The sequence below is a fragment of the Salmo salar genome, chromosome 12, assembly GCF_965601325.2.
Source record: "Salmo salar chromosome 12, fSalSal1, whole genome shotgun sequence".
Lineage (NCBI taxonomy): Eukaryota > Metazoa > Chordata > Actinopteri > Salmoniformes > Salmonidae > Salmo > Salmo salar.
This window is the reverse complement of record NC_138302.1, coordinates 21497737-21510000: the sequence shown is the minus strand read 5'-3', so window position 1 is coordinate 21510000 and position 12264 is coordinate 21497737. Positions and strand designations below refer to the sequence as shown.

General features: G+C 45.3%; 1 protein-coding gene across 1 annotated transcript in view; it reads right to left on the bottom strand.

Moving 5' to 3' along the window:
* LOC106593365 (voltage-dependent T-type calcium channel subunit alpha-1I) overlaps positions 1 to 12264 on the bottom strand; it is a 131645-nt gene that overhangs the window by 4658 nt on the left and 114723 nt on the right. The window contains exons 28-32 of the mRNA XM_082958442.1: positions 10053 to 10245; positions 7176 to 7327; positions 6471 to 6580; positions 3738 to 3871; positions 851 to 921 (exon numbers count right to left, since the gene is read on the bottom strand). Of these exons, the coding sequence (XP_082814568.1) occupies positions 851 to 921; positions 3738 to 3871; positions 6471 to 6580; positions 7176 to 7327; positions 10053 to 10245 (660 nt within the window). The remainder of the gene's footprint in view (positions 1 to 850; positions 922 to 3737; positions 3872 to 6470; positions 6581 to 7175; positions 7328 to 10052; positions 10246 to 12264) is intronic.

Genomic DNA, 12264 nt, shown 5'->3' with positions numbered 1-12264 from the left:
GTGTGTGTGTGTGTGTGTGTGTGTGTGTGTGTGTGTGTGTGTGTGTGTGTGTGTGTGTGTGGCATACGTACCAGATTGCGTAGGTGTATCTGGGTGTGTGTGTGTGTGTTGCTATCCAAGGAGATACAAAGCAAACGTGGTAAAACACCCCAAGGTATCAAGTCAAATGAGAGGAGTTTCTAAGCCTGTGTACATTAACAGTATATACTAACTAGTGGGAGATAGATACTCTCAAAGGAGTGTAAGATAAAATGACATTCTCCTCCGAAAACAGATCAAAGTTTAACAATCCAATTGCTTTTGGCTCAAAGTCAATGGGGAATAAAAAGTGAAAAGTTAATAAAAATAAGACGTCTTATACTCATAAAAATGAGCGGGTGTCGGAAAGTCATCAGAATAGGAGAGGAGGGCAACGTGTCACAGCCCCACTTCTACCTTGACTTTGTCCAAAATTGCACCATATTCCCTATGTAGTACACTACTTATGTCCAGCGCCCTATGGGTAATAGGGCACTACATAAGGAACAGGGTGTCATTTGGGATGCACTCTAAAAGTCAGTGGCAGAGATATTGACAGTACTCCTCCATCACTCTCCCCTATTCAGAACGAACCTCTTTCAGTGGTAGGGATAAAGGATAGGGCACAGAGATGGGTATCTGGCAATGCCAGGAGAGGGCAAAGCCCAATTTGTGTGTGTCTGTGTATACGCTGCATATTGTGTGTGTGTGTGTGTGTGTGTGTGTGTGTGTGTGTGTGTGTGTGTGTGTGTGTGTGTGTGTGTGTGTGTGTGTGTGTGTGTGTGTGTGTGTGTGTGTGTGTGTGTGTGTGTGTAATTGAGTGGATACACACCTGAGGTAGAGCCTGAACCACTGTGTCTAGAAGAGCTCTCATTCCTGTAGCCATCTTCAATAGCTTGAGAACTGGAGAGAGAGAGACAGACAGACAGACAGACAGAGAGACAGACAGAGAGACAACAAAAATATAATTACTTTGGAAAGAATTTACAAAAAAACAGAGCAAACTAGAATGCTATTTGGCCCTAAACAGAGAGTACACAGTGGCAGAATACCTGACCACTGTGACTGACCCAAACTTAAGGAAAGCTTTGACTATGTACAGACTCAGTGAGCATAGCCTTGCTATTGAGAAAGGCCGCCGTAGGCAGACATGGCTCTCAAGAGAAGACAGGCTATGTGCACACTGCCCACAAAATGAGGTGGAAACTGAGCTGCACTTCCTAACCTCCTGCCAAATATATGACCATATTAGAGACACATATTTCCCACAGATTACACAGACCCACAAAGAATTAGAAAACAAACCCAATTTTGATAAACTCCCATATCTATTCGGTGAAATACCACAGTGTGCCATCACAGCAGCAAGATTTGTGACCTGTTGCAACAAGAAAAGGTCAACCAGTGAAGAACAAACACCATTGTAAATACAACCCATATTTATGCTTATTTATTTTCCCTTGTGTACTTTAACCATTGGTACATTGTTACAACACTGTATATATACATAATGACATTTGTAATGTCTTTATTCTTTTGAAACTTCTGTATGTGTAATGTTTACTGTTAATTGTTATTGTTTATTTCACTTTTGGATATTATCTACTTCATTTGCTTTGGCAATGTTAACATATGTTTCCCATGACAATAAAGCCCCTTGAATTGAAATGAATTGAGAGAGAGAGAGAGAGAGAGAGAGAGAGAGAGAGCAGAGGAACAGATAGAACGTGTAGAAAGAGAGGAAAAGGGAAACATTGGTAGAGAACAGACACAGTAGAGAGAAAAGAGAGAGAAGAGGGAATAGAATGATAGGTATTCTGAGGTTAGAGAATCTACACAATGCCCATGTCACAAAAACCATTTTAACAGTAACGACTGAGAGAACTGACTGTCCCGGGAAAAGAAGCAGCATTTGTCTTCTGGGATATGGAGTCCTGGAGATCCACCTTGGCCTCTTACCCTGAAACATCCTTAAAAAGCACTAGAAAGTCTCCACTTCTATCTCTCTCCTCCATGTATCCCCTGTCCTCCCCTTCTCTCCTTCCTCCCTCATTCTCCCCCTCCTCCCCCGTTCTCTCCCCCTGGGACTCCTGTATAACCAAGTTCTTTAAATTGGGGTGGCTAAAGCATAGACTTGTACCCTTTGTGACAGATGAACGAATCAAATGGCAATTTCCATAGAAGTGTTCGGAGCTAAAAGAGCCACTGGCGATGTTCTCTTCCTCTTTAAAACAGAACCTTTAGAATTTAAACAGCCCTCTTTGGAATCCTCTCCCTAGTTCTTTCTAATCAGTCAGCCACACTAGTTACTGTTACACTAGTTACTGTGTTCCACTAGTTACTGTGTTCCACTAGTTACTGTGTTCCACTAGTTACTGTGTTACACTAGTTACTGTGTTCCACTAGTTACTGTGTTCCACTAGTTACTGTGTTACACTAGTTACTGTGTTACACTAGTTACTGTGTTCCACTAGTTACTGTGTTCCACTAGTTACTGTGTTACACTAGTTACTGTGTTCCACTAGTTACTGTGTTCCACTAGTTACTGTGTTCCACTAGTTACTGTGTTCCACTAGTTACTGTGTTCCACTAGTTACTGTGTTCCACTAGTTACTGTGTTACACTAGTTACTGTGTTACATTAGTTACTGTGTTACACTAGTTACTGTGTTCCACTAGTTACTGTGTTACACTAGTTACTGTGTTACACTAGTTACTGTGTTCCACTAGTTACTGTGTTCCACTAGTTACTGTGTTCCAATAGTTACTGTGTTACATTAGTTACTGTGTTACACTAGTTACTGTGTTACATTAGTAACTGTGTTACACTAGTTACTGTGTTCCACTAGTTACTGTGTTCCACTAGTTACTGTGTTACAGTAGTTACTGTGTTACATTAGTTACTGTGTTACACTAGTTACTGTGTTCCACTAGTTACTGTGTTACATGAGTTACTGTGTTACATGAGTTACTGTTTTACACTAGTTACTGTGTTACACTAGTTACTATTTTACACTAGTTACTGTGTTACACTAGTTACTGTGTTACATTAGTTACTGTGTTACATTAGTTACTGTGTTACACTAGTTACTGTTTTACACTAGTTACTGTGTTACACTAGTTACTGTTTTACACTAGTTACTGTGTTCCACTAGTTACTGTGTTACACTAGTTACTGTGTTACACTAGTTACTGTGTTACACTAGTTATTATTTTACACTAGTTACTGTGTTACATTAGTTACTGTAACATTCACACAGGAAAACACCCTGCGGACTGGAGCTACATAAGCCTTCCAGTCAGATAACACAACCGCTCGTTATTCCACGTATTGACTGGGCGGTAATTACCATCTATTTCCCTGGTGGTCGTTCTGCGGTCCTGGTGTGGTATTGTAGCGGGCAAAAGATTGAGTGCCGAGGGCCAAAGCTTTTAACACTAGTCGTATCATTATCTGTTCTTTCCCAGTGAAGTGTTAAGGTGGCCTGTGTGTGTGAGAGAGAGGGAGCGAGAGATAGAGCGAGAGAGAGAGAGAGATAGAGAGAGAGAGAGAAAGAGAGATATAGAGAGAGGTAAAGATAGAGAGAGAGAGGATGGAGGAGGATTATGATAATGAGGGGAGAAATAGAATGTAGAGTAGAATATGGAATGTCAGCATTAGCTTTATTCCATTAGTATGGAGCTGAAAAGGGAAGGGTGCGTGCGTGCGTGCGTTTGTACCTCGTGCTATCCGCAGCACCCTCATGATTCTGATGATGGTAGGGTTGATGGGTAGAGAAGCATTGTAGTCAATCTCCTCCAGAACGATGCCCATCACTGACAACAACACTATGGACAGGTCCAGCTGGTTCCACCTACACACACATGTACATGTACACACAGACAGACAGATGAACACACACACACACACACACACACACACACACACACACACACACACACACACACACACACACACACACACACACACACACACACACACACACACACACACACACACACACACACACACAGACAGATGAACACACACACACACACACACATACACACAGACAGATGAACACACACACATGTACACACACACGTACACACAGACAGTCAGATGAACACACACACACACACACACACACACACACACACACACACACACACACACACACACACACACACACACACACACACACACACACACACACACACACACACACACACACACACACACACACGTACACACAGACAGTCAGATGAACACACACACACACATGTACACACAGACAGACAGACGAACACACACACATACACGTACACACACATGTACACACACATGTACAGACAGACAGACGCACAAACAGACGTTTTCAGACTTTGTCATACGGCAGATCAGTCATTCATATTTTCCTCCCAGACTTCTTTGATGGTGTAAATGTTTCTTGACCTAGATAATGATTTACTGCTTGAGGAGTACTATAACCAGGCACAGTGGTGGGTGTGTGTGTGTGTGTGTGTGTGTGTGTGTGTGTGTGTGTGTGTGTGTGTGTGTGTGTGTGTGTGTGTGTGTGTGTGTGTGTGTGTGTGTGTGTGTGTGTGTGTGTGTGTGTGTGTGTGCAGTCTAGGCTTATGTAACAGTCAGAGACACACAACTGTGCTACTGTAGGAAATACTGTTAACCTCTCTTGGGTAGGAGGCAGTATTTTCACATCCAGATGAAAAGCGTGCCCAAAGTAAACTGCCTGTTACTCAGGCCCAGAAGCTAGGATATGCATATAATTGGTGGATTTGGATAGAAAACTGTTTCTAAAACTGTTAAAATAATGTCTGTGAGTATAACAGAACTGATATGGCAGGCGAAACCCCGAGGACAAACCATCCCAAAAAAAGGAATTTCAGCCTACGACTATTTTCAGAGGCTGTCACTTTTATTATAAGGCGAGGTCCTCCCAGATTGCAGTTCCTAGGGCTTCCACTAGATGTCAACAGTCTTTAGAAAGAGTTTCAGGCTGGTTTTTGGAAAAATGAGCCAGAAATTGTAGTTTTTCTTGGTGGTTCCCATTTTGGCTGTAGTGTTTCCAAGCGCGTGATTGAGAGCACGTTCTTTGGTATTTCTCTCTGGTAAAGACTTTAACAATTCTCCGTCTTAAATGTTATCGTTTATTTACGTATTAGGGTACCTAAGGTTTGATTATAAATGTTGTTTGACTTGTTTGGAAAAGTTTATTAGTAACGTTTGGGATTGATTTTGTATGCATTTTGAGAAAGGGAAACTGGGTGGATTATTGACTGGGACCTTTGAAATGACCATTTGTGATGTATCTGGGACCTTTGAGTGCCAACAGAAGAAGATCAAAGGTAAGGCATTTTTTCTATCGCTATTTCTGACTTTCGTGTCGCACCTGCCTGGTTGAAATATGTTTTTCATGGTTTTGTATGCGGGGCACTGTCCTCAGATAATCGCATGGTGTGCTTTTGCCGTAAAGCCTTTTTGAAATCTGACACAGCGGCTGGATTAACAAGAAGTTAAGCTTTATTTTGATGTACTACACTTGTGATTTTATGAAAGTTAAATATTGATAATTCTGTAGTTTGAATTTCGCGCTCTGCAATTTCACCGGATGTTGGCCAGGTGGGACGTTATCATCCCACCTGCCCATAAGAAGTTAACAGGGTCAAATCCTGAAGAGAATTAAGAAGATGTTACATTTTTAAAGACACTACAACACTTGATCTCTCTCTCTCTCTCTCTCTCTCTCTCTCTCTCTCTCTCTCTCTCTCTCTCTCTCTCTCTCTCTTATTAGAAGGTGGCTGAAGGTAGGCTGACACTTCTGACAGAATTTCATGGTTAAAACTTGACAAATAAAGATCTGCTCTCTTTCTATTACATCAGTCTATATGGACTTGATGACGACACATCAAATACCCATCATTTCTAATCAGGCACTTTCAGAAATTAGTCTTATCTAATACCTTATCGCTGTAACACCTCCATGTTAAACAGGATCTACATGGGGACGTAAGTGTGTGTGTGTGTCAGTGTGTGTGTGTTGATCATCACGATCTACATGGGGAAACAGAAGTTGAAGATAATATGTAATTAAAGGAGCTGATCAAAGCATCAGTTCTGGTCCTCTCCTGTGGTTTACATTAAAACATTACAATTACACTGGAGGTGATTCCACACACATGAATACGCATTAGGATATTAATAAGCCTTAGATATTTCCATAATCACCTAATGTGTGTGTGTGTGTGTGTGTGTCTTCCAAAATCATAGTCACTCTTCATAACAACCATCTGGGTAATGTGAGTAATCTGATATATAGGAGGCATGACTCAGAAAACAGGTGTGTTTGTGTGTGTTTGTTGTGTGTTTGTGTTGTATGTTGTGCATGTGTTGTATGTGTGTATTGTGTGTGTGTGTGTGTGTGTTTTGTGTTGTGCGTGTGTTTCCTACTGTACCTGTCCTTGAAGAAGCGTCGGAACCCGAAGCCGATGAGCTTGAGGACAGATTCCACCACGAAGGTTGTGGTGAAGAAATAGTTACAATACTTCAGACTAGTCTCCAATGACTAGAGAAATATAGAGGAGAGAGAGAGGGGGGAAAAGAGAGAAAGAGATAGACAGAGGGGGGGAAGACAAGAGAGAGAGAGAGAGAGAGAGAAAGAGAGAGAGAGAGAGTGGGAGACAGAGAGAGAGAGAAATGAGAGAGAGAGAGGGAGAGATAGGAGAGAGAGAGAGAGAGAGAGAGAGAGAGAGAGAGAGCGAGAGAGAGAGAGAGAAAGCGGGAAAGAGAAAGAGAGAGGGAGAGGGAGAGAGAGAGATAGAGAGATGGGTTAGTATTTGTTGAATGTGAGGGTCACATTGTATCCTTGTTGAGACAGTACCTCAAAAGCCAAGCTATGTCACTATGCAATCTCAAGATCAAAGACAAATAGAGTACTGAGGGGAAGAAGAATGTATGATGGCATTTACCACACACACACACACACACACACACACACACACACACACACACACACACACACACACACACACACACACACACACACACACACACACACACACACACACACACACACACACACACACACACACACACACACACACACACACACACACACACACACACACACACACACACCCCAAACCATCACCCGTCCATACCTGTGGTTGGCTGTAGTGCTCCAGGGACATAGTAATGACATTGATACAGATGATGAAGGTGATGAAGAGGTCCAGGTAGTGGCTGGTACACAGAGTGTGGATCATCAGACGACCATGGCTATAGTTGGTATAGTAGGGTAGCTTCTGGGCCTCTGTAGGGTGAAGAGGGAGGAGGAGGAGGGAGAGAAGGAGAGGAGAGAAGAGAAAAGAGGAGAGGGGAGAGGGGGGAAGATGAGAGGAGAGGGAAGGAAGAGGAGAGGAGAGGGGAGGGGAGTGAGGATGAAGAAGAGAGGGGAGAGGGGTGGATGAGGAGAGGAGATAGGGTGGATAGAGGTAGGGGAGAAGAGGGGATGAGGGAGGGGTAGGAGAGATGAGAGGAGAGGGAGAGGTGTGGAAGGGAAGAGAGGAGAGAGAGAGGAGTGAGAGGGAGAGGATGGGAAAAAGAGAGATATTGAGGATTGTAGAGGTAAGAGGAAGACGGGAGGGAGGGAGGAGAGGATGGGTGAAGAGAAAGCAAGAGAAGGTGAGAGAGAAAGGATGGAAGACGGGGAGCGAGTAGAGGGGAGGGAAAGAAAGGATGAGCTAATCTACAGAGAAATGAATAATATCCTTTTCCTTAAACAGGAAGTAAAATAGACCTAAATGGACTAAAGTGATGAATGACCATCCTCATATAGTAATATAATGATATCACCATGTATTACATCAAACCACCTACAGAGACGGGCCAGTTAAACATTCTACTTTAATTCTCCGGCCCCCAAGGATAGTTTGACCCCATCCTCCCCAACTTTCAGTTTGACCCCATCCTCCCCGACATTCAGTTTGACCCCATCCTCCCCGACTTTCAGTTTGACCCAATCCTCCCCGACTTTCAGTTTGACCCAATCCTCCCCGACTTTCAGTTTGACCCCATCCTCCCCGACTTTCAGTTTGACCCCATCCTCCCCGACTTTCAGTTTGACCCCATCCTCCCCAACTTTCAGTTTGACCCTATCCTCCCCGACTTTCAGATTGACCCAATCCTCCCCGACTTTCAGTTTGACCCAATCCTCCCCGACTTTCAGTTTGACCCCATCCTCCCCGACTTTCAGTTTGACCCCATCATCCCCGACTTTCAGTTTGACCCAATCCTCCCCAACTTTCAGTTTGACTCCATCCTCCCCAACTTTCAGTTTGACCCCATCCTCCCCGACTTTCAGTTTGACTCCATCCTCCCCAACTTTCAGTTTGACCCCATCCTCCCCGACTTTCAGTTTGACCCCATCCTCCCCGACTTTCAGTTTGACCCCATCCTCCCCGACTTTCAGTTTGACCCCATCCTCCCCGACTTTCAGTTTGACTCTCAGTTTGACCCCATCCTCCCCGACTTTCAGTTTGACTCCATCCTCCCCAACTTTCAGTTTGACCCCATCCTCCCCGACTTTCAGTTTGACCCCATCCTCCCCGACTTTCAGTTTGACCCCATCCTCCCCGACTTTCAGTTTGACCCCATCCTCCCCGACTTTCAGTTTGACCCCATCCTCCCCAACTTTCAGTTTGACCCCATCCTCCCCAACTTTCATTTTGACTCCATCCTCCCCAACTTTCAGTTTGACCCCATCCTCCCCGACGTTCAGTTTGACCCCATCCTCCCCGACGTTCAGTTTGACCCCATCCTCCCCGACTTTCAGTTTGACCCCATCCTCCCCAACTTTCAGTTTGACCCCATCCTCCCCAACTTTCAGTTTGACCCCATCCTCCCCGACTTTCAGTTTGACCCCATCCTCCCGACTTTCAGTTTGACCCCATCCTCCCCGACTATCAGTTTGACCCCATCCTCCCCAACTTTTAATCACATTTTCATATTCTTATTTTTGTACTTCTCATAATTGGTTCAATGAATCTCATGTTATTTGACCTCTTTCTACCTTTTTAATAATAACTATACACTCTAAAAATGTGTTGTTCAACAAGGGTTATTCTAAGATCCTTAAAGTTCTTCAAAGAACCTTAGGGTTCTTGACACTAAAAATGGCCTCCAAAAGGTTCTTCCAAGAACCCCATAGGATGTGTGGTTCATCGAGGAACCTCTTTAGTTGGTGGGGGTTCTTGCAGGACCTTAACTGTCCAACTATCTAACCCTATCTATCTCCACCCTCCATCCCCCCATCCCTTCTCTCTCTCTCCTTCCCCATCCCTCCATCCCTCCCCTCTCTCTCCCTCCATTCCTCTCTCTCTCCCTCCTTCCCCATCCCTCCCCTCCCTCCATTCATCCCCTCTCTCTCTCCATCCCCATCCCTCCTTTCCTTCCATTCCTCCCCTCTCTCTCTCTCCCTCCTTCCCTTCCATCTCTCTCTCCCTCCTTACCCATCCCTTCCCTCCCTCCCCTCCCTCCATTCATCCCCTCTCTCTCCCTCCTTCCCCATCACTCCCCCATCCCTCCTTCCCCATCCCGCCCCTCTCTATTCCCCCTTTCCCTCTATTCCTTCCCTCTCTCTCTCCCTCCCTCCTTCCCTATCCCTCCCTCCCCCCATCCCTCCCCTCTCTCTCCCTCCATTCCTCCCCACTCTCTTCCTCCTTCCCCATCCCCCCCTACATCCCTCCTTCCCTCCATTCCTCCCCTCTCTCTCTCCCTCCTTCCCCATCCCTCCCCCTCCATCCCTCCATTCCTCCCCTCTCGCTCTCCCTCCTTCCCCATCCCTCCCCCTCCATCCCTCCATCCCTCCATTCCTCCCCTCTCTCTCTCTACTTCCCCATCCCTCCCCCATCCCTCCTTCCCTCCATTCTTCCCCTCTCTCTCTCTCTCCTTCCCCATCCCTCCCCCTCAACCACTCCTTCCCTCCATTCCTCCCCTCTCTCTCTCTCTCCCTCCTTCCCCATCCCTCCCCCTCTTACTCCTCCTCTTCTTCTCCATGCGTCTCTGTCGTTTCTCCTCCCTCCTTTTGGCCTCCTCCACTTCCTGGTTCTGTCTGCACTTGTGGAAGTTCTCCACCACCACACCCACAAACATGTTGAGAACGAAGAAACTGACGATGAGGAGGAAGGAGATGAAGTACAGGAGCATCCACGGATTGTTGTTAATAGACGGCTGGAGGAGAGAGGGAGGGAGAGAGAGAGGGGGGAGGAAGGGAGGAGAGAGAGAGGGGGAGGGAAAGAGAGAGGGGGAGGGGGGGAAAGAGGGGGAGGGGAGATAGAGAGAGGTTAGTTCATTCAGGAAGGAGGTATAGCAGCATTGACAGGCTGAAAGGGAGAAGGGGAAGCAGGGGGAGAAAGGAGTGGGAGAGGTGAGAGAGAGAGGAAATGGGGATGCAAAAGAGAGGTCAAAGGGCAAGAGTAAAAGAAGAAGCAAGGAGGAAGACATGTTCTGGTTTTCAATAAGTGACGAGAGGAGAGTCATCACTATCTAGTCTGATTCCTCAATAAGGAACAAGAGGAGAATCATCACTGTCTAGTCTGATTCCTCAATAAGGGACGAGAGGAGAGTCATCACTGTCTAGTCTGATTCCTCAATAAGGGACGAGAGGAGAGTCATCACTGTCTAGTCTGATTCCTCAATAAGGGAGGAGAGGAGAGTCATCACTGTCTAGTCTGATTCCTCAATAAGGGACGAGAGGAGAGTCATCACTGTCTAGTCTGATTCCTCAATAAGGGATGAGAGGAGAGTCATCACTGTCTAGTCTGATTCCTCAATAAGGGACGAGAGGAGAGTCATCACTGTCTAGTCTGATTCCTCAATAAGGAACGAGAGGAGAGTCATCACTGTCTAGTCTGATTCCTCAATAAGGAACAAGAGGAGAGTCATCACTGTCTAGTCTGATTCCTCAATAAGGAACAAGAGGAGAGTCATCACTGTCTAGTCTGATTCCTCAATAAGGGAGGAGAGGAGAGTCATCACTGTCTAGTCTGATTCCTCAATAAGGGACGAGAGGAGAGTCATCACTGTCTAGTCTGATTCCTCAATAAGGGAGGAGAGGAGAGTCATCACTGTCTAGTCTGATTCCTCAATAAGGAACGAGAGGAGAGTCATCACTGTCTAGTCTGATTCCTCAATAAGGAACGAGAGGAGAGTCATCACTGTCTAGTCTGATTCCTCAATAAGGGACGAGAGGAGAGTCATCACTGTCTAGTCTGATTCCTCAATAAGGGACGAGAGGAGAGTCATCACTGTCTAGTCTGATTCCTCAATAAGGAACAAGAGGAGAGTCATCACTGTCTAGTCTGATTCCTCAATAAGGAACAAGAGGAGAGTCATCACTGTCTAGTCTGATTCCTCAATAAGGAACGAGAGGAGAGTCATCACTGTCTAGTCTGATTCCTCAATAAGGGACGAGAGGAGAGTCATCACTGTCTAGTCTGATTCCTCAATAAGGGACGAGAGGAGAGTCATCACTGTCTAGTCTGATTCCTCAATAAGCAACGAGAGGAGAGTCATCACTGTCTAGTCTGATTCCTCAATAAGGGACGAGAGGAGAGTCATCACTCTCTAGTCTGATTCCTCAATAAGGAACAAGAGGAGAGTCATCACTGTCTAGTCTGATTCCTCAATAAGGAACAAGAGGAGAGTCATCACTGTCTAGTCTGATTCCTCAATATACGCCTCACACAAGCCACACACAAGCCACACGCAAGCCACATACATACAAGCCTCACACAAGCCACATACAAGCCACACACAAGCCACATGCAAGCCACACACAAGCCTAATACAAGCCACATACAAGCCACATACAAGTCACATACAAGCCTCACACAAGCCTCACACAAGCTTCACACAAGCATCACACAAGCCACATTACAAGCCACATACAAGCCTCACACAAGCCACACACAAGCCTCACACAAGCCTCACACAAGCCTCACACAAGCCTAATACAAGTCTCATACAAGCCACATACAAGCCACATACAAGCCACATACAAGCCTCACACAAGCCTCACACAAGCCTAATACAAGCCTAATACAAGCCTCATACAAGCCTCATACAAGCCTAATACAAGTCTCATACAAGTTGCTGACGCACACCTTTGGAACATCTACAAAAAAATCGAATAAATCTATTTAACATACACCATCACAATAAATACATTATTTATTTTAGCCCGGTCTA